This window comes from Cervus canadensis, chromosome 5, assembly GCF_019320065.1.
Source record: "Cervus canadensis isolate Bull #8, Minnesota chromosome 5, ASM1932006v1, whole genome shotgun sequence".
NCBI classification, from domain to species: Eukaryota; Metazoa; Chordata; class Mammalia; order Artiodactyla; family Cervidae; genus Cervus; species Cervus canadensis.
In genome coordinates, this window is record NC_057390.1 from 47,508,345 (window position 1) to 47,535,910 (window position 27,566).

At 41.3% G+C, this 27,566-nt stretch overlaps 1 protein-coding gene across 1 annotated transcript; it reads right to left on the minus strand.

The window, feature by feature from the left end:
* Nucleotides 1-449: 449 nt before the first annotated feature.
* On the minus strand, nucleotides 450-27,553 carry POLR1B (RNA polymerase I subunit B). Its single transcript, XM_043468810.1, has 15 exons — nucleotides 27,290-27,553; nucleotides 25,416-25,583; nucleotides 24,439-24,585; nucleotides 22,469-22,601; nucleotides 21,493-21,629; nucleotides 20,118-20,341; nucleotides 19,246-19,417; nucleotides 17,652-17,823; nucleotides 16,264-16,545; nucleotides 13,463-13,596; nucleotides 10,801-10,971; nucleotides 10,095-10,251; nucleotides 4,714-4,910; nucleotides 3,840-4,093; nucleotides 450-2,929 (listed from the first exon to the last, which is right to left on the minus strand). The coding sequence occupies exons 1-15, from the start codon at nucleotides 27,464-27,466 to the stop codon at nucleotides 2,047-2,049; spliced, it is 3,408 nt and encodes a 1,135-aa protein (XP_043324745.1). The 5' UTR covers nucleotides 27,467-27,553; the 3' UTR covers nucleotides 450-2,046.
* Nucleotides 27,554-27,566: the final 13 nt, after the last annotated feature.

Sequence of the window (27,566 nt, forward strand, 5' to 3'; positions counted from 1 at the left end):
ATATAATTAAATCTTTTGAATATATTTTTCCTTTAAGTAATTTTGGCTTGTTCATTAATTGAGATTATATATTTATATATATATTTACACATGAGTTTCTCACACACACATAGACCTTGTGTATACCTTCTTATCTGAGTAGGTATATTCATTTGGGTTCACCAACACTTTCCACTCAGAGACATAAAACATCACTCAATGTGGCAGCTTGTTTCCGCAGACACCCAGCAACCCATTCATAGGGAAGAAACCTTTCAGTCTTGTTTCTAAATCTTCCTATTAATAGGGACAGTTACTTGTATTCTAATACTCCAGATACATGACTTGTGTTCATAAACACTTCATTCATAGATACAGACACATCACTCATTCTGATTAGATACACTTGTCATTACACCAACATTCAATTCAGAGATAAGTAAGCGATCATTCAGCTATACCCTTGAGTAGATATATTCATTTCCATTTTAGCCACATTTTATTCCAGATTCATAGTACGTGTTATATAGATGTTTCCTTTCAGTAGACAGTTTCTTTTTTTCTTTTTGGCTGCACTTTTTGTGAGACCTTAGTTCCCTGACCAGGGATTGAACCCAGGCTTCTTGCAGTGAAAGCACGGGGTCCTAACACATGAACCATTAGGGAATTCCTGACACCTTTTTTGTTTTCTACCAACATGCCACTTAGACATATTTTCTGTCACTCACTTTTGTGTATAAATCCTTCCTTTTAGTAGATACACTCATTTAGATTGACAAACCATTCATGGAGATATAAAAGATATATTCAAGTATGTATATAGAAATTTCTCTTATATTGAAATATTTTCTTCTATATTCTATTTTCCTATTATAACTATAGATACATAGCATATAGCTGAGTTGGGTGTGTATAGCTGTTCCTACTCTACAGTAGTTTATTCCAAAAGATACTAATCATTCTTGCATTCAGCTATTTCCTCAGTAAATTGTTTTATACAAACTATCCATTCATAGTATATTTTGTATCATTCCATGTTGAATATAGCTCTTTTAGATGTATTTTTGTTATAGTCACGTAAGTATAAAATTCAATTTTGAGTTATATCTTTTTATGTGTTTTAGCAACCATTCACTCATAGATATGTTATATACAGATTCAATATTATCACTCCTTCAGTAAATACAGGCTTCCTTGATGACTCAGTTGGTAAAGAATCCCCTGCAATGCTGGAAACCTGGGTTCAATCCCTGAGTTGGGAAGATTCCCTGGAGAAGGGAAAGGTTACCCACTCCTGTATTCTGGCCTGGAGAATTCCACAAAGAGTCGGACATGACTGAGCAACTTTGACTTTCAATAAAGACATTGTTTTTTTGTTATACAAAGACCCAGTTTCTGGAGACACACATCAATCTTTTGAATAACTTTTTATGGAGAGATATATTAATTTGTGTTCTATCCATAGTCCAGAGCATAGATGTCAGGTTCTGTGTTCTTACCATAAAAACACCAAAAACAACCCAAAGGGGCACAAGGAAACTTGTGGAGGTGATGTTTATTACCATGACTGTTGTGATCATTCACAGGTGTGTGCTTATGTTCAAACCCACTTAATTATATACATTAAACGTGCACTTTTTGTGTAAACATATACTTCAATAAAGCTGTTAAAAATTTCTACCTTCTATTTTTTAATGTAAGAAAATATAAAATTACATAGATGCTTACACTGTGTTTATATTGAACTGCTCTGCTCTACATGGACAGATAGATGTTTGACAGTCACTGCCTGCTGAAAGCAGGATGCAGAGAACCTGGGGTTAAACACTTTCCCCTGAATATCCTTTTATTTGTCAGCATATGATTTTTAAAGAATAAACATACTGAAAGTCACCTTCAGTAGTTATACTAGAGCAACTGAGAAAGTCTGCCTTCTGAGTGGCCAGGTCTTGATTGAGAGCTCTGACAACCATGAAAAACTCCAGAGTAATAACTATTAATAGCCTCACCAGAACGACATCTTGTTTTAATCTGATAGCAGTCTTGACCCAAAAGACCTGCGTCAGGTTAAACGATGTCCAGCTTCACTTTGATGTTCATAGCTGCCAGTTCAGCTACAAAATACCGAAAGACGTAAGGCACGGAGACGGTGTCGATGGTGTCACTGCGGTTACACAGGGCACAGTTGTACTTCCTGTTGCGCAGGGCGGACCACGATGGGGGCGGCTTCTCCAACAGCGGGGAGAGCAGACTGCCACACTTCACACATACGTGGGCCACTGACCGATCCGAGCAGTTGAAGAGGCGGTCATGGAGGAGAAAAGATGTACCATGAGCTAAAAGGGCGTCCCGCTCCATCTCCCCAAAACGGATTCCACCCTGGACGTTTCTGCCCCCTATAGGCTGGTTAGTGACTTTGTCTCGGGCTCCTGTGGTCCTCACTTGGAATTTGTCAGAGACCATGTGGCGTAAACGCTGGTAATATACCACACCTATGAAGATGTCTGCTTCTAGCTCCAGCCCACTAATGCCGCTGTACAACCTCTCGGTGCCATAGTAGTTGTAGCCAGCGGCCTTCAGCATCTCGCCAAAGTATTCCAGGGCTGAGTTCTCCTCTGAGAAGGTGAAGGGGGTCGCGTCGTGGCACAGCCCGTGCAGAGCTGCGGACTTGCCAGCCATGCTCTCGATCAGCATGCCTATGGTCATGCGGGATGGAAAACCATGGGGGTTGAACAGAATGTCAGGGACCATCCCGCTCTCGGTGAATGGCATGTCCTCCACTGGCCACAGCCTACTCAAGATGCCCTTCTGCCCGTGACGACTGGCGAACTTATCCCCAATTGTTGGGTTCCGGGGGACTCGCATCGTGATGCACACACACTTGAACTTGCCATTTCCGGTATCATTGCTGCACACTTTGATGTTATCCACAACACAGTTTTCTTTACTCCTAGGAAAAAGTAAACCAGACAGAATGTCAAAATATTTGTTAAAAATGAATAGAGGGTGCCTTAGGATGTGACTGTATTTGGACATCGGGGCTTTAAAAAGGTAATAGAAGTTAATAATGAGACCATTAGACTGGTCCCTCCCGAATGCAATCTAATAACTGGTGTCACCATAAGAAGAGGAAATTTGGATACAAGGAGAGAGAAGAGAGGTACACGTGCACAGGAAAAAATACCATGTGTGGACAAGGAGAAGGCGGCCACTTGCAAGCTAAGAGGCCTTGGGAAACCAAACCTGCCTTCACCTTGATCTGGGACTCTTGACCCTCCAACTGTGAGAAAATAAATTTCTGTTGTTTAATAAATAAATGTCCAGAGATACTTTTACTGATATATTAATATTTAGTGCTTCATATGGATATTTGCAAAAATTATTCTTACCTCTATTCTTCACTACAAATAGAGCTGGTATCCCTAAAAATACTTATGGACAGGGCTATTGATTATACTCACTACAGAACTGTGATTGTCTGAAAGAACGGTACCAAGAAAGGCAGCTAAGACCTAAAAAGTCCAGTTTTAGTAACAGGGATAATGAATTCAACTTTTTAGCTAAACACATTATTAACAACATGTCTGAGAGAGATGATCAAGTTTGAATAATAACAGTTGTAAAATAAATCACAGATAACTCATCAGATGTAACAGACTGACAAGAAAAGTAGGAAAACAAAGGCAGTACAACAGACCAGAGAACTTCATCTCATATAAGAAATGTCCATTCAGTTAATAACTAAGCTACCCCTTTTATTTACTCCAGAAATTCTCCTGTTGAAAAACAACATTCACTGAGTTCCAGAGATTTCACTGAGAAATAGTCCATAAGAAATAGCCCCGGGTATGCAAACTTACTTATAGTACATCACAAAGCCTTCCCCGGTGTTGAGGTTCAGGTAGCTGTAATATGGATCTCCATACTTCAGCTGTGCTCCAATAAAGGGCAATCCATCATCGTCCAACTTCTGCAGAACCCGTGGGTCTCCAGGTCTGACTCCAAAGACCAGACTATCATCTCCTTGTTTAATTTTTTCAGACAGATCTATGAATTCAGACTTGTAGACACTCCCATGGGCAAAGCCTCGTTCCCAAGAGGCCTTATTCACAATCTGTGAAGTCAGAGGATCATTAATTTAATAGACTGAGGCCAAGTAAGGGTTTTCAAAATAAAGCTGGTTAGCATTATAACTGGTTTAGGATAACTGGCATTTTATTTTATTTTTTTTTTTGGCATTTGATTTTAAAACTCCACATCTCCCAAATCACCTAACTATTAAAATCCAGACACATATAGATGGCTTAGAACCCAATCATGCATTAATATAAAAAGTAGATATTTCTAAGACTACTTTACATTCATTTGACATCTACTTGTACTGTACACTCAAATATGCAGGCTATATGCATATGAAATATCTAGTGATATCCCTCAAAGCTTGTCACTTTTTTGCAGGGTGGGAGGCCTTGCTGAGCATCATATGGGATCTTAGGTCCCCAACCAGGGACGGAACCTGTGCCCTCACCACTGGGAGGACGGAGTCTTAACCAATGAACTGCCAGGGAAGTCCCCTTGTCACTTTTAACTTAGACCAGGCATTAATTAATAGAACATTCATACACCAAATACTAGGTGCTCAGGCACATAAGAAATACTCCTTCAGTGATCTGATAGTAAACAGAGAAGTTAAAAATGAGAAAGGGTGGAAGTACATCTCTTGGCAGCACTTACCATGGCATCTTCCATATCGTAGCCAGTGTAAGAGATAACAGCAACAATGGCATTTGTTCCAATTGGATAGTTATCCATGTCATAATAATCATACATGTACGGTCTTACTAAAGGGCTCTGTGGAGTCTGAAGACGATACAGTTTATTATCTGATCGATCTTGAAAAGTAAGAAGTGGAAAGCCCATGGTCTGCTTACCTACAAAGGGAAAAAAAAATTAACATTTTGTTTTTTTCCCCCTTGATGTTAAAGATAACATATAAAATTGGAAACCAGACATTCATCATAAGGGTATGAATAAATGAGTAAGTCATGCTGGTTATGTTTACTACAGACTAATACCTGGTGTGAAAGTGAAGTAGACAAATGTGTCATGAACATGACCCAACCATGAAAACAATGCTGAGTGAGAAAAAGTAGGGAATGACATTTACTAGGATATATTTCTGTACATTTGCCATACAATCTGAACAGTTTTAGAACTAGTTTATGGAAATGTGTAATGTAAAAAAAGCATAAAAAGAGAATTTAAAGGATACATACAAAACTACAGGATATTACTACTACTGGTGGGAGAGGGGTGATAGTAACTATTATATAGATTACTTTCTTGCACAGACATCCACCTACCCACACACACATACAGAGCAAAATGTCAGTATTTGTTAACTAGGTAGTCAGGTATGGGATAGATAAGTTTCTTTTTTGTAGTTCCTTACAGTACAGAGAATCAATTCAAAACAAAATGATTTTAAAAACTAAAATAGATAAATATATAATAGGGGAACTTTTAAAAAACAGAAAAGGAGATTTGCAGCTTCCAGTAAGAGAGGGCTACTCCTACAATATCACTCTCAACATGTATAAGTAAAAGATCCAGAAGAAAAACGAAAGCCAATTACATACATACACATACTAGCTGAAAGCACTGGAATGTAATGTCGCTCAGTCGAGTCCGACTCTTTGCAACCCCGTGGACTGGAGCCTACCAGGCTCCTCCGTCCATGGGATTCTCCAAGGCAAGAATACTGGAGTGGGTTGCCATTTCCTTCTCCAGGGGAATCTTCCCGACCCAGGGATCGAACCCTGGTCTCCCGCATTGCAGGCAGACGCTTTAACCTCTGAGCCACCAGGGAAGCCCTGGAATGTAACCACAGGTAGTTACAAACTAGAGACGGATTAACACTTGGACAAAAGGAACTGCGATGAGTGAACTTCCAGTTTTCTCAGTTTTGAATGTTTTGTTTTTTATGTTTTGTCTGATGGCCCAGTCAGAACAGCAGTCCAAATCTTTGGTGGACTCCAGAACTATGCAGGGTGGGACAGACATAAGCAGTCCAGCTAAGGCTAGGCTAAAGAGCACATTTCAACCACTGGAAGCTTGCTTTCAGAAATCTAAAAACCAGCCCTCTCCAGAGGAACAGAATAGAATCCACTTTTTTTGTTTTCCTTTGACTACACGGCTTGCAGGGTCTTAGTTCTTCACCTAGGGATTGAACCTGGGCCCCAGAAGTGAAGGCACTGGGTCCTAACCATTGGACCACCACGGAATTCCAGTCTTTACCACGTATTTTCCATCTACAATACTAGCCAGTATTACTAGCCATGCAGAGAAACAGGAAAACATGACCGAGACTCAAGAAAGATGCAATCAGTGGAGACTGATCCTGAGACGATCCAAATGTTGGAATTGGCAGGTAATGACTTTAAAATACCTGTTACAACTGTGCTCAAAATGTAATGGAAAATACTTCCACAATGAATGGAGATCAGAATCTCAGGTAAAATAGGAACTACAGACATGAAACAAATGGAAGATCTAGGCTAAAAAATTTAAGTATCTCAAATAAAAATTCAGTAATGACAGAAAAGTCAGTGAATATGACAAATCAATAAAATGACCCAATCTGAAGGCGAAAGAAAGAAAAAAAGATGGAAGAAGAGAACAGAAATTCAACGGCTTATGGGATAATATTAACAACTTATTGACTGGAGACGTTATTAGTATGTCTTTTGTTACCCAAATGTTATTTACCAGAGACATTTCAATATTAACTTACATAACAAATCATCGGCCACACGCCTTAGTTTCTGCAAAAGTCCTCCGGTCAACAATGTGTTAAAAGGCTTAACATATATGATGCATAACAGACATCTCAGGACATGAGACAGAAACAGTATTTCTAGAAATAATGACAGAATATCTTACAGATTTGACTTAATTTTTTAAAACAGGTTTAGGAAGATCAGCAAACTCCAAACAAGATAAATACAAACAGCAACATATTTAGGCATATCACAGCAATCAGCTTACATACCAAAAATAATGGGAAAATCTTAAGGACAGAAGAAAAATAAATAACACTATAATCAAGCAAACAATAATACACATAACCACTGACTTCTAATTAGAAATGACAAAGATCAAACAGAGCATAACAACATCTTTTAAGTGCTGGGGGTGGGAGGAACCCCAAAGATCTGTCAAATTAGAATTATATATCCAGTCTCTGCAAGTGAAGATGAAATAAAGACATCCTCAGAAATGAAAACTAAGAGAATCTGCAGCCAGCAGCCTGCAGCTATAAAAAATGTTAAAGAGAAGTTGTTCAGGCTGAAAATTTCAGGCTGAAAGGACACTCCATGGAAACTTGAATCACCAGGCACAAATGAAAGCACTAGAGATGATAATGATGGGTGACCACATGGTTTGTACTCTTAACAAATCTAATCACAGGACCTCAGGCAAAACCAAACTGATGGACATTCTACAAAATAAATTCATCTTTTTCTTAAAAATAAGGTAAGACAGACAGTTAAGGCTAAAGATCTAACTTAAAGAACTAAAGAGACAAGAGAACTGAATACAACATGGTGCTACCCAGGGAAAAATTTCCACAAACTTTATTATGCTATAAAATAATATAATAATATTATTGTTAAATTTCCCAATTTTAGTAATTGTCCTTGGTTATGTAAGTAACCATGGTAATCCAAGTCTATGCCCCAACCAGTAATGCTGAAGAAGCTGAAGTTGAACAGTTCTATGAAGACCTACAAGACCTGCTAGAACTAACACCCAAAAAAGATGTCCTTTTCATTATAGGGGACTGGAATGCAAAAGTAGGAAGTCAAGAAACACCTGGAGTAACTGGCAAATTTGGCCTTGGAGTACAGAATGAAGCAGGGCAAAGGTTAACAGAGTTCTGCCAAGAGAATGCACTGGTCATAGCAAACACCCTCTTCCAACAACACAGAAGACGCTGCACATGGACATCACCAGATGGTCAACACCAAAATCAGACTGATTATACTCTTTGCAGTCAAAAATGGAGAAGCTCTATACAGTCAGCAAAAACAAGACCGGGAATGGACTGTGGCTCAGATCATGAACTCCTTATTGCCAAATTCAGACTGAAATTGAAGAAAGTGGGGAAAACCACTAGACCATTCAGGTATGACCTAAATCAAATCCCTTATGACTATACAGTAGAAGTGTATAGATTTAAGGGACTAGATCTGGTAGAGTGCCTGATGAACTATGGATGGAGGTTCGTGACATTGTACAGGAGACAGGGAGTAAGACCATCCCCAAGAAAAAGAAATGCAAAACAGCAAAATGGCTGTCTGAGGAGGCCTTACAAATAGCTGTGAAAACAAGAGAAGCCAAAAGCAAAGGAGAAAAGCAAAGATATACCCATTTGAATGCAGAGTTCCAAAGAATAGCAAGGAGAGATAAGAAAGCCTTCCTCAGTGATCAATGCAAAGAAATAGAGGAAAACAACAGAATGGGAAAGACTGGAGATCTCTTCAAGAAAATTAGAGATACCAAGGGAACATTTCCTGCAACGATGGGCTCAGTAAAGGGCTGAAATGGTATGGACCTAACAGAAGCAGAAGATATTAAGAAGAGGTGGCAAGAATACACAGAAGAACTGTACAAAAAAGATATTCATGACCCAGATAATCACGAAGATGTGATCACTCACACTCACCTAGAGCCGGACATCCTGGAATGTGAAGTCAAGTGGGCCTTAGGAAGCATCACTACAAACAAAGCTAATGGAGGCGATGGAATTCCAGTTGAGTTATTTCAAATTCTAAAAGATGATGCTGTGAAAGCGCTACATTGAATATGTCAGCAAATTTGGAAAACTCAGCAGTGGCCATAGGACTGGAAATGGTCAGTTTTCATTCCAATCCCAAAGGAAGGTAATGCCAAAGAATGCTCAAACTACCACAGAATTGCACTCATCTCACATGCTAGTAAAGTAATGCTCAAAATTCTCCAAGCCAGGCTTCAGCAATATGTGAACCGTGAACTTCCAGATGTTCAAGCTGGTTTTAGAAAAGGCCGAGGAACCAGAGATTAAATTGCCAACATCCGCTGGATCATTGAAAAAGCAAGAAAGTTCCAGAAAAACATCTATTTCTGCTTTATTGACTATGCCAAAGCCTTTGACTGTGTGGATCACAACAAACTGTGGAAAATTCTGAAAGAGATGGGAATACCACACCACCTGATCTGCCTCTTGAGAAACCTTTATACAGGTCAGGAAGCAACAGTTAGAACTGGACATGGAACAATAGACTGGTTGCAAATAGGAAAAGGAGTATGTCAAGGCTGTATATTGTCACCCTGCTTATTTAACTTATATGCAGAGAACATCATAAGAAACGCTGGGCTGGAGGAAGCACAAGCTGGAATCAAGATTGCTGGGAGAAATGTCAATAACCTCAGATATGCAGATGACACCATCCTTATGGAAGAAAGTGAAGAAGAACTAAAAAGCCTCTTGATGAAAGTGAAAGAAGAGAGTGAAAAAGTTGGCTTAAAGCTCAACACTCAGAAAACTAAGATCATGGCATCCAGTCCCATCACTTCATGGTAGATAGATGGGGAAACAGTGGAAACAGTGGCTGATTTTATTTTGGGGGGCTCCAAAATCACTGCAGATGGTGATTCCAGCCATGAAATTAAAAGACGCTTACTCCTTGGAAGGATAGTTGGATGGCATCACCGACACAATGGACATGGGTTTGGGTGGACTCTGGGAGTTGGTGATGGACAGGGAGGCCTGGCGTGCTGGTTCATGTGGTCGCAGAGTCGGACACGACTGAGCGACTGAACCAAACTATGTAAGCAGACCACCCTGTTGTTAGGAAATACATAGCAGGATGTTCAGGGGGTAAAGGAGCAGCTCACTTTCCAATAGGAAGCAGTGCAAATGAGGCAAAATCTAGGTAAAGGGTCTATGGAAGTTCTTTGTACTATTCTTATAACTTTTAGCTTTTCTCTGAGTTTGAAGTTATCTTTATCTCAGTGTTAAAAACTGCAGTCCATTTTCTTTTGTGACCACCACCACTCTGTGCCCGTCTTACCCATCTGACACTGGTACATGTTTCTCGGACTCTGGTTGTGATCTGAGAAAGGGATGAAGTTGGCGATCACACTCAGCAGGCTGTGAGGGAAGAGCTCCTGGTGCGTGGTGACTCCGGCCAGAACCTCATCCTCGAAGATGGCAACATTCATGAAGAGCTGGAAAGAGGAAGGACCAGGAAGTTCAAGGCACAAGGTAACTGTGACTGCTAACACGTATTAACTCTTACTATTGATCAGAGTTTAAGAAAACCTTCCCACCCACCCAGTATCATGAACACTGAAGGGATGCACAGTAAGAAATAACATGTCTTAAACATTTCATTCTAAATCTACCCTGGTCCAGCTATGAAGGGGGAGAGGAAGGAGGAAAAATTTTTTATAAGTAGCACAAAGTCTAGAGTTTTGCAACTACAGAGATGTAAGCAAAGATTGTGAGTGATTTTAGTGGAATGTTCCAGTCTCACCACCCAAGGCAGAGCCGGGTGCAAAGAAACTTGGGGAGCTGAGTGGGATGGGAAAGGCAGCTAAGGTGACCACCAACCGTCCCAGGTTTGATGAGCATGAAAACTGCTTCATGTTGATCACAGAGGAAGCAGAAAATAAATTGTGACTTTCTTTCAAATGCCTGTCATGATAACTGTAACATTTTAACAGTTATTGAGTCTCTGAAAGTTGCATATTATATAATCACAGGGGTCTATGTACCTGTTCCATAGTTCCAATCAGTTCTTCTTTGCCTAGTTCCAAGTTCTGCACTGGCCGCACCAGTCGACAAGGAGTGGTAAAAAGATACAATCCTGGGTATAGACTTGGTTTTCCTGTCATGGGGATCAGGGCCACCTCCATCCAGGGAGGGATTCTTTTTTCTCTCAACACCTGTTTTCAGTAAAAAGAGAGTTCAATGAAGAGTAAGTGACGTCTATCCCCCTGCCACCTAGGAGGTGGGTACAGTGAAGGAGATCTAACATGAAAAGCAGTATCTTGAAAGTTTTGCAGGTAACACACCTAGTACCCTGCCAGCCTCAGCCCCCCACAGATGGCTAGTCTCCCCACAGTGAAAGCTGGCAAAAGCCCTACTTTCTTGGGGACTCAATCTCACTATCAGGGAAACTAGTAACAACTGAGACTGAGCAAAAGGTAAACCAAGAATGTGTGGGTAAACATAGTAAGTGAAATTCTATTGGCTGATGTCTAAAATATAAGATCACCTGTGTTATTTTAAAATGTGTTCAGTGAAAAAGCCCTTCCACTTGGCAATTAAAAAACAAACAAAAAAATCTTCTATGAACACTTGGGTGAAAGGAGAAATACTAAAATCACAGAAATGTGAAAAAAAATAATGAAATCTGTACAGTAGAACTTATGGCAATAAGTATAACATATTTAAATATATATAATACTTAAATATATAATATATAAGTAGAACTTATATATTTACAGTTAAATATATTATTAACAAAATGAAAGAATAAAAATAAATGAATTAATTCTTAGCCCAAAAGGTAAAACAACAAAGTACAAGAAATCAAAGATAAAATCTGAAATTACAGAAGCAGAGTACAGAAAAAGGTTCAAAGTAATAAAACATTTTTAGTTCTTTTGATGTAATTGAGAAGGGGATGGGTATTCTTTTTCCTTGCGGGGAAAGCAAGGGTATGAATATACTGAGTAAAAAAAGGCAAAGGGGGGAAAAGCATGGAAACAAAATTTTAAAACCATAAGCCTGCTTTGCGTATCTCTGAAACCAAGATGAAATGGATAAAATGCAGGTTACCAGAACAGACCTCAGCAGAGTAGAAAGCTTCAAGACCAACTTCTGTATTAGACATAAAGGTATCAAGGAGCTGCCCCAAAGAGCACACTAGAGCCAGATGGCCTCACAGGTGAATTCTAGAAGATCTGAGACCAGAGGACTCACTGCTGCACAAACTGCTCCAGAGCACTGAACACCAAGGAAAACTTTCTAACGCTTTTTATCAAGCAGAAATTTGTGAATGTCGATTTTTTAAAAAACCTTAAATAAAATTGAGAAAGTATCCATATTTATTAGGTATTAAAATAATAACCAAGTGGGATTTATTCCAGGAATGGAAGGTTATTCATCTTTATTATTAAAGAATGATCTCTGTCAGGGAATGAATGTAATACTTTTAGTATGTCTAAGGAGAAAATCTCACAATTTTTTTCTCCATAGGCGAGGTATACACACAAAAGAATCGTGTGTGGGGACTAAAGAACACAGTCTCAAAGTAACCACAGGTAACAGCAGCAGCCAGGAGCCCAGCTTGCATTAAGTGCTTCCTGAAATGACATCCTGAGTCTCATCATAAGAAAGCTATATACATCAAGAGACAGCATACACAATTTGGCCCATACTCCTTAAAAACAAAAAAGTGAGACATTAAAGGCTGAGGAACTGTCTTAGATTAAGGGAGATTGAAGAAACATGCCAACCACATGTAACATGGGATTCTGGACTGGGTCCCAGACAAAAAAAATCTGAGTATCAGCGGCAGACTTCACCAACCTGAGATTTTTTTAAGTGCATTGTAGTTAATAAAGAGAAAATCCTTGTTCTTAGAAAATATACATTGAAATCTTCATGGAAAAGTGGACATGTCTGTACACTGCCTTCAAATGGTTTGGAAATAAAATGTACCTAGTATTTATAGAGCATACAAATGATAAAGCACGTGGGGGAAAACATAGCAACTGGTGTATCTGGGTAATGGGCATGTGTGAGCTCTCTATGCTGCTCAAACATGCTTTCAGTGTAAAACTATCAAAGTAAAACAATGAAAAAACTGAAAAACAAATAAAAAACCCAACTAAACAGGACAGAGCATAAACTACAAATTCATCCTACTGCCAAACTCATGGCCATTATCTAAGCAACAAAGATTCTTTCCCAGAGAGAATTCTAAAGATTAGTTATTCAAAGAATGTTATTCTATTTGACTTTTATAAAAAAGTATTTCAAGAAACAGAAGGCAACCAGTTATGACTTCTACCTTGATTAGCTTCAGTATTACTTGAAATATAAGTCCATGTTTTGAGATCCCCTATTTGCCACTAGTAATTACAAAGAGAAAAAAAATTAAAAATGTGTTAGAATAGTAGACTAGGGCCTCAATGAAACAAACCAAAAAAAAAAAAAATGCATGTAGCTCAAATACCTGTCACTGACCCTAAGCGATGAGGTCAGTGAACGCAAGATGCCAGAAGGACCATATGGGCAATTCCAGAATTAGCTTCTGACCTCCAACCCCTTGACACTCAATAATATCCTAGGGCTACCTCAACAACTAGAAAAGACATGAAAACCTAAGATGGAGCGACAAAACACTTCATAGAGACTCAAGATCACCTTAAAATGTCGGAGAGAATCGGCAATGCCAGGGGCAATCTCCTTATCGGCCCAGCCAATCATGACACCATCCAGCAGGACGGGATAGCACTCACTGTACGGCCGATGTGGAGTTCCGTCAACTGGAGTGACCCCTGGTGAAGTGAACAAATGGAATGATCTCATCAGGATGCTTTCCCAACATTTAAAGTTCCCTTCAGATTCAACAACAGCTTTACCTTTCCAGACATCTAGTCACCTTGTCTCTAGACCAGAATGTTTTTATATTGCTTGAGGAAACATTTAAGTCTTTTACCAAGGACCCCCAGATCTAGGGTCTCTGGCTTTGAGGAGAGTAGCAGGGGGACAGGGGTATAAAGGAGGCTTTTTTCTGTATACCTTTTATATTTTTGTTTCTGAGCCAGGTAAACATATTAACTTTTCCCCCAAAATCTAATTATATTTGCTCATTATTCACACATCACAAATTTGCCAACTTGCTAAAATGTATCTGAAACCCCAGCATCAATACTAGTGGCGCTTCTCACATCATTTGAGGACATCTAGTGAAAATTTCTGAGTCGCCAGAAACATGTTTCTGGCTAAGGTCACATAAGGGGATGCACAGTTTCAGCTCATGCTGCAAACAAGGGTCCTTTCTGCACTGTTCAGTGCCGGGAGCCGTTATGGGAGGTCCCGCCCGTGACGAGGTCATGAAGAAAATGCCGGGCAGGCAAGGCCGTCCGGGACCCCATCCATGACAAGGTCATGAGGAAAAAACCTGACAGGCAAGGCCATCTAGGATAAGGGACCCTCCAGATTGGCCTCGGCCTCTACCGCACCCTGTATCCTCCCCGCTTTTCTGCTGTTGTTCTTGTTTGCCCTGTTGCAGATTCTTCTGTTGCCTGCCGAGAGTTCTCCTGCTCCTCTTTCACTGAATAAAGAACAACTTAAAACCCTAACTAATAAATCTCCTGGATGCTGGTACACTATGAAGAGGCCAGGGATGAAGGAAATGCTTCAATTCAAACCCTTTTGCTGGCATTCTGGCTTCTTCGATAAATTGGCTTGTTTGTGCTCTCATTGCACAAAATGCTCATGATTGTTCTAAACATCCTAAGCACAGTATGCTAACAAAAGAAACTATTAGGCATAGGTCCCTCCGCGGGGTGAGAAAAACCCCACAAATATTATAGCCACATATATGCCTAATAGAAAATAGTTTAGATAGAGATTAGCTGGTGACTTCTTGCAGGTAATTAACTTTTGGACTAAGAGCCTGTTTTGTGCCATATCTGCTGTTTTTGCAATTCTTTGCATTTCTGTTCTGTGATAATGTAATCCTATCTAGTTCCCATGGAGATGACACCTAATAGAAAGAAAACAGATTAACCACAAAAAGACAGGGTCAGCTACTGAAGTTGCTTAAAGTTGCACCAGGTGCAAGCCATAAATTGTCAATAGGCCTGAAAGCCAAAAGATATGATACATAGAGATTAACCATTAAAAAGGCCCTAATAGGCACAGAGCCCTTTGGGGGGTGAGGAAGCCCTATTAGAAAATACAAAAAATATTGTTTTAAAAGTGGTTATTAGATCAACGTTTGATTGATGTTAATGTGCTGAGGTTGTGCAGTGGATACTATTGTTAATATAGTTAAAGATATAGTAAAATAAGAGTTTATCCCTAGTGTAAAAACAATAAGATAACTGTTAATTTTAACCAAGAGTGCTAAACAGGGGCTGCCTCACCAGAGCCGCAGTCTTTGTGTGTTAAACTTTTTAGATAAATTTAGCTGAGAATTTCTGCAAAAAGACTGACTTTTATGTTAACAGGATTGTATTTCTATTATGTTGCGACTTGCTATACCATGAAACTGCCAATTTTCTGTTTTCTGCTAACCTCAAGGCCAGAAGATAATGTACAAAAAAATCTATGGGAAAAGACTCTCATAAACAAAAAATATACAGAGCACACCTGGTTTCATGAAGGACAAGCTGATATAATGTTAAACTAAGTCTGTATGCTTATCTGCCCCTTAGAAATGTACCAACTTAGGGTATAAAGGCAATGGTGAAAAATAAAGCAACTGCCAGACTCTGCTGCATTCCTGGTCTGGTCTCTTTCTCTCTCTCTCCCTAGCAGACTTGGCCCTATCAAGGCCGGTCCTACGTGTCTCTCTCTCGCCGACACCATTCATCCTGAGGGTTCCCCTGGATCCTGCTGGGGCTGGACCCCGGCAGTTCAGTGCTGTATTTTTTGCATCTTTGTGCTTTTGCTGTTTAAAATGGCCTTCAAGCACAGTGCCAAAGTGCTGGCCCCTAAGCACAGGGCTCTGCTGAGCCTTATGAAAAAACTGCATGTTAGATGAGCTTATAGTTACAGTGTAGCTAGCTGAAAGCTCAGTATTAATGAATCGACAATATATATTAAATAAGGCATCTTTAAACAGAAACATGCATAAAGCAAGGCTACGACCCATCTGAAAATGCTGTCATGAGAGGTATGCAGGAACCTAATCTCTTCTTCCCCAGGACCAATGACTCACTGTCTGCTAATTCAGTGCCAGTGGTGACTTAGAGAAGTACTCAAATAACAAGAATCTACTCTAGTTAAGTAAAGAACACTCATCCATGAGCCGTCAACACCCTCTGAAGACAGCAGGTGCTTTACAGAATGGCACAGGTTATCCACAGTATGACACCATCACCCTTATAAGAATTCTCTGCTCAAACCCCAGAGAAGCACAACTTAATAGCTCTGCACCTGTAAAACCCACACAAGCAAACAAGACAGGCTGCTGACTGCCGCACACCACCTACCCAAGCTGCAGAGTAGAGCCGGAATGGATGCTGTGTACACAGACTGTGTGACAACCTCACAGATGGCAGTTAGGTGGTTCATCAGACCACAGGGCTCCCCGTCAGGGGTGTGCACGGGACAAAGGAAGCCCCAGGACTCTGGCAGCAGCCTGCGCACGGTGGTGGTCCGCATTTTAGCAAAATCGGACCCTCTGTGCACACAGCGGAAATGGGAGAGATAGCGAATGAAGTTCAGCTTGTCAGCCACGACGCAAAGTCCAGAATCTTGTAGGAAGCCAAGACCTTAATAAAACAGACATCATTGAAAAATGGAATAAACTGAAAAAGAAGCCTATTTTTATTGGAGGCTCTGAAAAGATAATAAAACCTCAGAACACATTCGAGATCATGCATGCTCAGTCGCTAAGTTGTGTCTAACTCTTTGGGACCCCGTGGACAGTAGCCTGCCAAGCTCCTCTGTCCATGGGATTTCCCAGGTAAGAATACTGGAGTGGGTTGCCATTTCCTTCTCAGGGGATCTTCCCGACTCAGGCATCAGCAGGCAGGTTCTTAATCACTGAGCCATCTGGGAAGCCCACACTAGAGATCACAGAGTGGGTTATCACAAAGTTTACTCAGCTGTGGTGAGGGGAAGAGTTTACAAAAGAAAAAAATACAGTAAAAATCCCCAGATTTCACAAACTGTATTAGTCTTGACTGTTTCCCCATCTTCTCCATATGATCTCTACAGAAAAACATAAATGAGTAACAAAACAGCAATTAAACGGGATTCATCTGAGAGAGAGTTGTATAACACACAAGCACTTGTTAGCCCTTAAGGAATTTGCATCAGTATCATTTCCTTCAAAAAAAAAAAAAAAAGATTTCTGGCCCTTCAATAACCACTTTGTAAAGTTTTCCAGTTATTCTGATATGACTGGTTTAGGGATGGGTGTGTCTAAAAACCCTCCCAGACCACCACCTAGTTAACCTTTCCTCAGAGATCTAAGCTGTCTCCGGTTTTCTAGAAGGAGGCACGAGAAATGCATTTGATCATTAAAATCAGATTTAAGCTATACAGACAACCTGTCTAAAGCCCTTCAGCCCAACATACACCTGTCAAAATTCACAACCTGAAATCGGTCTTTAATGAGTGAGCAGCTCACTTTTAAAAAGAACCTCTCTCGGGACTTCCCTGGCAGTCCAGGGTTAAGACTCCGAGCTTCCACTGCAGAAGGCACAGGTTTGACCCCTGGTCAGGGAACTAAGAATCCAGGTGTCATGTGGTGTGGGCAAAAAACCAAAACAAATCAAAACAAAAAAACATCTCTCATGGCAATATACAAACTGACATTAAGCAAATAATTTGAAAATTGTTAACAAAATGAAGCCCATATATTTAATTTCACCTGTTTTAGAACGTAGATTCCCAGTAGCAAGAAGGTATTCAAATGGTTTTGTAAGGTCTAGTCCCAGACTAAAAATCTTCATCAAATTTTCACTGTTTAAGGACACATTGGTCTTCTGAGATTTCTTGTCTATAGCTATTTTAATAGACACTAACCAAGCTTCCAATTTTTCCTGAAATAAGAAAAACAGTTTAATTTTTAGGTGTTTCAATTAACCACAAATTTCATATTTACTCAGTCCATGAAATTTTCCAGGCAAGAATACTGGAGTGGGTTGCCACCTCCTTCTCCAGGGGATCTTCCCGACCCAGAGATTGAACCTATGTCTCGTGCACCTCCTGTATTGGCAGGCGCATTCTTTACCACTGCATCACCTGGGGAGCCCTAATTATTGATAACGGGAGATTTTTACTTCAGTCCTCTCCATCTTTCCTGTCATTATGTTATCTCTTAGATTAAATTCTTTTTAGGGATAATATTAAAAATATAAAATGCTATCCAATCAACTTTCTTATAAAATTATTATAACATTCTCTCCCTAGACACACACAGACACTCAGAGTTTTCATTATTTACAGTAATCACGTCCTACAATGTCTCTGTGAACAATGCAAAGAACTCTTGCTCCCAGAGGAAATGCAGGGTCAGATGTCAGTTGAGTTTTCATTTACTGACAATACCTTTGTCAACTGATCAACACATGACCTTGTTTTCTGTGTTTGTGAACAGACATCTTAGTTTACACTGTTGATTCTTTACCACTGAGCTCAGAGCAAACAGCATCGTAACTCATGCCTGCACAAAGTGTGTCCAACACAAGTGTTTTCTCTGTTAGGCAGGCATAACGCAGCCATCTTGAGCTTAGGACCATGGAAAGGGACTTCAGCACTGAGCATGGGGGCCATTTTAAACAGCAAAATCACCAAAAAAAAAAAAGCAGAAAAATGTGAAAAACATGGCACCGAGACACTTGTTTACTGCTCATCAGCACTGAGCTGGGCCTCGTGCCTCAGAAGACTAACCCTTCAGCACTCTGTGCATGTCTGCAAATGACACGAGTGTGCCGCTAGTACTGATATTGCTGGGTCATAAATAAATGTTAGTGAGTAGTTTAATTTAATAGTACAGAATCTGCAAATAATGGGGACTGACTATAAGTGAGTATATTGGCCATTTACACTTCATCATTAATGTTATGACCAAGATTTGACAGTTTTTATTTAGCATCTATAAAGATACTAAAGAAAGTCCTGAACCTGCCATAAGCTAAGACCTCTGATTAAGTCCCTTATTGCTGCTGCTGCTGCTAAGTCACTTCAGTCGTGTCCGACTCTGTGCGACTCCACGGACTGCAGCCTACCAGGCTCCTCTGTCCATGGAATTTTCCAGCCAAGAGTACTGGAGTGGGGTGCCATTGCCTTCTCCACCCTTACTGCTAAACAAACAAAAAATAGAAGAAAAAAAAAAACCACAACCCTACCAAAAAAATGTTCAAACTAGGAATTATAAGCATGTAAGAAACAATACTGCTGAATATGGCCACACCATCCCACAAGAGGTAACGATGCTCCAGGGTGAAACAGCTTGCACTTACCTTCAGAAACATGAGGAAGAGCTGCCCAGGAGTTAGAACCTCCTGGTTCACTAAACTGTCAGGATTCTCCTCCATGCACTCTCCTTTGGCTAAAGCAAAGAGCTTCCGGGTCATGAGACAAAGCACATAGAACTTCTCGGTGTTGGATTTCAGGTGGATACAGATACATTGACTGCCGAAAGAGAAAGCTTAAAACAATCCAGCTACTGATACTATTCAATGTCCTACTAACCAAGGTCCCCAATCCACATTTACCCTAAACGTCTTTAGTCATTTTCCAAAAACTGCTTTTCACTTTTGCTGGCAACATTAGCAAAAGAACAGAACAGACTCACAAAATCTAGAACTGTAGGGACAGGCCATAAGTGGCTATTTAAATTTAAATAAATTAAAATTAAATTAAAATTTTAAAAAAAGACTCAGTTTCTCACTTGAAATGGCCCTGAATATGACTTGTGGCTACAGATTGCTCAGTGGAGGACTACAGCAGGGCTCCTTTAACAATTACACAGTGTATACAGAAGACAAAGTCCTAGCCTTGGGGGAATAAACGGACACAATGCCTGCAGCTTTCAGATAATGCAGAAAGAAAAATGATGTATATGCAGAAAAAGTAAGAAAGGTGTTAATAAACTGGTGAGCTGGAAGTCTGAAGTTATTTCAACATAAAACCTTAAAAGTACAATATAAAACAGGAAGCTAGCAGGAAGAGAAAGGTGAGGATGGCTGCAGGAACAAAGTTAGCCCCTATCTCGCTACACCAGAATCCCACCCCTAGGGCTATTCTGATTTCCAGATGACTCACCAGCCCCAAGTATATCCATACCGGTAACCACAGACACCCTCCAACCCCAAGAAACAGTTTCACGTACTTGAACAGAAACTCTGCAGCTTGTTCATTCGGGTACCAGTCAGGAAGGCTGAGTTTAACTCTGAAGCGCTCCCCCAGATAGTTAAGGACCTGTTTTTGTGTGGAACATCCCTCTTCCATTACGATCCTTAACATCTGAGAAACCGAGTTCCTAAAGAAAGAGTCATCCTCCTTTCCTTTGATGAGCTCCTGAAAAATCTGATAATCGGAAAAGCTGACGAGTGCCTAGAGAAGAAAGAAAGAAAAAAAGATTCTTTTTTTAAAAAATGTAATTAACTTATTTTAATTGGAGGTTAATTACTTTACAATACTGTGGTGGTTTTTGCCATACATTGACATGAATCAGTCATGGGTGTACATGTATTCCCCCATCCCGAACCCCCCTCCTACTTCCCTCCCCATCCCATCCCTCTGGATTGTCCCAGTGCACCGGCTTTGAGTGCCCTGTTTCATGCATCAAACTTGGACTGGTCATCTATTTCATATATGGTAATATACATACTTCAATGCTATTCTCTCCAATCATCCCACCCTCGTCATCTCCCACAGAATCTGAAAGTCTGTTCTTTATATCTGTGTTTCTTTTGTTGTCTCGCATATAGGGTCATCATTACCATCTTTTAAAATTCCATATATATGCAAAAAACAGTTGTCTTATCAAAATTGTTAGCCATCTTTATCATTTAGTAATAGTTCTCTCCTATTTCTTTTTAAAACCCAAGAAAAATCAGCCCTCTACTATTGCTGAATCTAAGCTAGCTCTTCAAAATAAGGGTCACACTTGTATGGGAGACACCAAGATGTCCCAATCACCCTTCCCTCTTGGTACCCACAACCTTGGTCTCCTCTGCCTTGAACAGGGCTGGTCTGTGTAACCAAGGGAGTATAGCAGAGAAGCTGAAGTGTGACTCTCAAGGCTGGGTCGTGACGGGCACTGCAGCTCCAGCCTCACTCTCCTGGTGAACTCTCTGGGGAAGACAGGTGCCTCAAGAAGCCCGTGGAAAGGCCTGTGAAGAGGACCTGAGACCTCCTGCCAAGAGCCTGCACTGACTTGCCAGCCATGCTTGATCGACCTCAGAAGGGGATTCACCAACCCCGGGCAATCCTTCTACACAAACAGCAGCCCCTACTGACATCTCATGGCAACCTGCTGAGATCCTGGCCAGAACTGCCCAAGTCAGGAGCTACTTCCAAATTTCTGACTACAGAAACAGAGAGAGAAATATTTAGTCATGTTTCAACCACTGCATTTTGAGGTACCTCGTTATGGAGCAGTGGATATTAGCACAGCATGAACACTGATGAGGATGACCTATCCATTTTGCACTTCCAACGAGTCGCTTCCTAATAAAAGAAGTATACTCAGTAAGTCACACCTTAAGTGCAAATCCCAAAGGAAGAAAAAACAGTTCTTTCCGGTAAATAAAGTTGAGCATGACTGTGCCATTCTCCAAATAGTGAAGGTTCATGTTGACAGCGGAATGCTCCTCTCTCACGCAGTGCATTGAAACTCCTATTGACACAAACAGAGCAAATGATCAGAAACTCCCAACACTCCCATTAAGCATAGTATCCACAGCTATCATTAGAGGCTGATTTTTAGCTCAACTGTAAGAATAAACTGTTTAACTATAGGACTCCAGACTGCAAAATGCTATCTTGAGAAGCCAGGCCCTGTCATGGAGAGTGATCAAGCAGAGGTCAGGTTGCTATCAGTCAGGGACCAAGGCAAATGCCATGGCCCCTGAACTGGAAGAATTCAGAGGTCCAGACCCACCTCTGGCCAAGTCAGCCAGCCTTCAGTATCATAAGCAATAACATGAAAACCCATGTTCAGGGGCTTCCCTGATGGTGGTGAAGAATCTACCTGCCAATGCAGGAGACATGGGTTTGATCCCTGAGATCTGGAAAGATCCCACATGCCACAGAGTAACTAAGCCTGTGAGCCACAGCTATTGAGCCCACATGCAGTAACTACTGAAGCCCATGGCACCCTAAGAGCCTGTGCAAAGTCACACAGAACCCCATGCACTGCAACTAGAGTATCCCCCACTCGCTGCAACTAGAGAAAAGCCTGTGCAGCAACGAAGACCCAGCACAATAAAGAATAAATAAATAAAATTATTTCTTAAAAAAAAAAAAAAATGTTTATTCAGTTTGAAAAAAAAAATTGAACACTGTAGAAAGTAGGTGTCCCACTATGAATTTATAGCACAGAATTGCTTAACAGAAAAACAAACCAAAAATTATATATATGAGAGAAAAATATCTGACTCTACGTGGAAACATCTACTTTTAATAAAATACCTTAAATATTTCTGAAAGAACATTCCAAAAATCCCTGCAACTTACCATACTGAGTGTAGCCAGGCCCTCTGCTTTTCCACTTTGGTCTTACCATTGCAATGGGGAAATTTCTGCGAGGCATAATCAACATTCGGATGACTTTTTCAATGCCATTGATGATAAAATAGCCTCCCATTTCCTGCCAAAGAGATGAATTAAAAATTCTTAAACAAAGACATATAACTACCTGCAAATATGATACTGACCAAGGGCACGTATCACCCTCATTCCTAACCAGATGTGCACAAGAAGTGCCCTTGCTCAAGAAGAACTGTGGGTCCCTGGGAAACTGGTGACTTAATTAAATCTTCTCAGGTACATTAAAAAGGCTCTAGAAGACTTGGGAGATAAGTACGGAAGGAAATCATGGTACTTCCTCCGACCAGACAGGTTGGACATAACCTGCCACATTCTTATCCCTAAAATGATTAAACTCTTCAATGACATTAAAAACCAAAAACAATTTACTCCAAAGTCTAAAGTTGAAAACAGTAATGGTTTTGCTTCCACACAAGTATGGTTTCTCAAATAAGTTTAAAAACTTTTGACTGTATGAAAGCTCTGGAAATCAGAAATTCCAGATAAGCTAAATAGGAAAATATTTTTAATAAGTTCCAGTTAATAACACATTTCTATAACATCACATAGGAGCTACTGTGAACTCGGCATGGGCTTCCCTGGTGGCTCATTGGTAAAGAATCCACCTGCCAATGCAGGAGACACAAGACGTAAGAGACGTGGGTTTGATCCCTGGGTTGGGAATATTCCCTGGAGGAGGAAATGGCAACCTGCTCCAGTATTCTTGCCTGGGAAATCCCACGGACAGAGAAGCCTGGTGGGCTACAGTTCATGGGGTTGCAAGAGTCAGACACGACTGAGTCCACATGTGCGTACATGCACACACACACACACACACACACACGCAGCAGGTATATCATGCTGGGTGCTCTATGTCAGCACACGTGGGAGAACTACATGCCATTTTCAAAAGAGAAAACTGAACCTTAGGGAGATTAAACTTCCCAAAGGTGCACAAGGGGAAAGTGGAATAGCTGGCTGTCAAACCCAGATCTGCCACCAAAGGCCTCTTCCCACCACATAATACAGCCTCCCTGTTGTAGGCAGAGTCTGCACATCTTGATTACTTCAACCCAAGCCACCTAACAGAGCTGAAGGAAATGCTGAAGGGAGGGTTTATGAGGCATTTAATACATCCACAGACTTCGACTATAGGTAAAGCAGACATATTAGACAAGTCTTGTGGGTTAAAATGTTGAGAGAGCTGTAAAAATTCAAATACATCTCTAAATATGTATCATTCAGAAAATTAGGGAAAAACCTACCAATTACCCCTCACAAATAGTAATATTCTCTAACTGGAGAGTTCTTTTTTTTTTTTCAAATCACAAATAATGCTTTTAAGAATTTAGCTTCTTATAGGCTTCCCAGGTGGCGCTAGGGGTAAAGAATTTAGCTTCTTATAGTACTCACAAAACAGAAACTGACAAATCCATCTTGTTGTCATTTAAACATTAAGACATGTCCAACTCTGTGACGCCATGGACTGTAGCTGGCCAGGCTCCCCTGGCCATGGGGTTTCCCAGGCAAGAATACTGGAGTGGGTTGTCATTTGCTCCGCCTCTTTTTCCTTTTTTTGTTGATGCCACAAAGCATGTGGGACTTAGCTCTCCCACCAGGGATTGAATCCACACCCTTGAAGTGGAAGCATGAAGTCTTAACCACTGGACTATCAGGGAAGCCCCTAGAGTGTTCTTTTTCATACACTGTCTCATCTGAGACTTGTTATGAAGCCTACATAAAGCACAGACAAGACATCAAGGCCCTTGTTACCTATCTAGAAATTAAAGCAGAGAAAGAAAACTGAACTCCCTGACAAGCTTTCTGTTCTCGCATTCCCAGTTCTGGCCCTTTCTACGGTCACCAGGTCTTTCAGGGCAAGGCTCCTCTGTAGGTACCTCTGCTTCCTCATGGTGCTCGATGAGGGCTTTTGGAGGAAGGTTGTATAAGTTGCAAAGCTTGGATTTCACCATGATGGGAACATAGCCCAGAAACTGCTTAATGACTCCTTTTGAGATTCCATTCACTGACCAGCTGATATCAGCCTAAATGAAAATGAGAGAGAGAGAGAAAAGTTTAAAAAAAAAAAAGGGACTATCTAGATTTGTAGGAAATGAGTATTCTAGGGGAGGGAGACAGAGGGATGGACTGGGACTTTGGGGTTGGTAGAGGCAAACTATTACATTTAGAATGGATAAACAACAAGGTCCTACTCCATACCACAGGGAACTATATTCAATATCCTGTGATAAACCACAATAGAATACTGAAAAAAAAAATGTATAGAAAAAAGAATAGATGAGTTATTTTAAAAGATTAAGCAGAGGACCATAAAATAAATGATTTTATGCTTTAGGTTTATTTTTTTTTCCATTTATTTTTATTAGTTGGAAGCTAATTACTTTACAATATTGTAGTGGTTTTTGCCATATATTGACATGAATCAGCCATGGATTTACATGTGTTCCCCATCCTGAATCCCTCTCCCACCTCCCTCCCCATCCCATCCCTCTAGGTCATCCCGGTGCACCAGCCCTGAGCACTTGTCTCATGCATCCAACCTGGACTGGCGATCTGTTTCACACTTGATAACATACATGTTTCGATGCTGTTCTCTCAGATCATCCCACCCTCGCCTTCTTCCATAGAGTCCAAAAGTCTGTTCTATACATCTGTGTCTCTTTTTCTGTCTTGCATATAGGGTTACCGTTACCATCTTTCTAAATTCCATATATATGCTATGCTTTAGGTTTAAAAGATGGGCTCTCTCGGATGACAGCACTGAGAAAGCCAAATTCTGGTATAAACCATATTAGGCACTGGGCTTATTCAAAAAAATGCAGTGTGTGAGCCGCATGCTGTCACTCATACTCACTGTCAGCTTTCCCCGGTAGGTGCTCCTCCGGCCTCGGCACTCTGCTGGATAAACGTTGAGCTCTTTGCAGATGCTCCCTTTGGGAACGGCTGGAGGACTGATGACGGCATCCACGATGGTGAGAGAGATCCGCTCATCTTTGAAAGCAAATTCAAAGGGAGGGACGGCCTGAAATACAGTTGAGACAGTCAATTGCTTGCACTTTCAAGGCACTTTCTCTCGAAGACTCTTTCAAATCTCAAGTGTTCTACAAGCACTGATGGCTATCTTAATGCTAATGCGACACATCTAAAAAGAGCCAACACTACATCTGGTCTACTCATATCCTCACTAAATACCTTAAACAGCATTAAGCAGATCTTTTGGTCTACTGACTGTTGGATTCTATAATAGGTTCTAGGGATACAGCTGTTTATGAGACAAAGCTGTTCTCTGAACCAAGTACCTGACTTCAGTAGTGTGTATATGTTAATCCCAAACTCCTAATTTATCTCTGCTCCACATTTTTACTTTGTACCCTCTGTGTGCATATGTTGTTGTTCAGTTGCTAAGCAGTGTCCCACTCTTTACAATCCCATGGATTGTAGTCCCATCAAGCTCTTCCTCAAGAATACTGGAGTGGGTTGCCATTCCTTCCTCCAGGGGATCTTCCTGACCCAGGGATTGAACCTGGGTCTCCTGCATTGCAGGCAGATTCTTTACCATCTGAGCTACCACAGAACCCATTTTAGCACAAACGTTCCTTGATCATCTTAACACTGGACTCTTTTTCATTGTTTTAATAAATCCCAGGGTCAATTAACTTATAAGCAGATTTACAGTTTTTCTCATAGACGTGATACAATGAGTCCAGGCATGATAGAAATTATTTCCCATCAAACAAAAATATCTCATCTTTTGCAAACGGTTGAAGCAGTATTAATCTTCGAAGAAGCCTCAATGGCTCTCCCATTATTTGTAGAAGAGAGTTCAAGCATCAGAGACTGGCGCAGCTTTCAAGATTCTCTCCACCCCTCCCGCAGAACAAGCCCTACCCAACAAAAGCATAGAGTAGAGACCCCTGAGCTGTGCTCCTGTACTTCCTCTGGAAGGAACACTCTCCTCTTGGATTCATGAGGTCCTGCCCTGGGTTAGCTGCACCTCCCTTCTCTGTGCCCCCGAAGTACCCTACATAGCCCCTTGGCAAGAGCATTGCTCCAGAGTACTGGCACTCACTGCCTTCACAGCTCCACCTGCTGCTGCTGCTAAGTCGCTTCAGTCGTGTCCGACTCAGTGCGACCCCATAGATTGCAGCCCACCAGGCTTCTCAGTCCCTGGGATTCTCCAGGCAAGAATACCGGAGTGGGTTGCCATTTCCTTCTCCATCACATCTCCACCACCTCCACCCAAAACACGATCGCAAGCAAGAACTGTCTCTTACACTGGTCTGCCTCTCCCTCACTGTCAGAGCCCAGTGACCGGAGACACTGGGATGCTTACTAAATGAGACCCTACTCCATTATTTTCACCTAAAGCCTGCTACCATCATCCTCTAGACCAATCACTTTAGTTTGGAGTAAATGTTACCTAATGATGTTATCAATCTCTTAAGGAGGACCAAAGGTTTCCCACCGAATATCGCTTTAATGCCTCACTGGCACCTTCCTCGACATAGCCCGGCGCTGGGCCTGTGCCCCACTTCCCCGTCTCCTGGATCTCCCCCTCCCTCTTCCAGGCCCCCAGCCTCACTCACCTCTCCCTCTTCCTTCTCCAGAGCCTCACACACCCCGCATCCCATCCGCCGCCAGGCCCCTTTGCTCCACCCGCCTGTAGCAGGGGCTAGCGGCGCGGGAGAACCCAGAATTGAGGAGCGCCTGGGAGGACGCCGGGCTCACCTGCACCGCGTGGCTGAGCCCCTCGCGCACAGCGTAGTTGAAAGACTCGACATGCGCCCGCGTCAGCTCCTGCAACGCTGGCTTTTGCTGCTCCCGCGGGATCCCGTAAGAGGGGTCGGTCAAGTGCTTTAGGCTAGGCCCACTGGGCAGGTTTCGCCACCGGCCGCCGGGATCCATGAATTTGCCTGCACACCGGGCGACAGCGACTGCTCCACACGCACCAGAAAGAATGCCCGGCGCCCAGCACCCACGACCTGCTGGGAAATGTAGTTCCTCT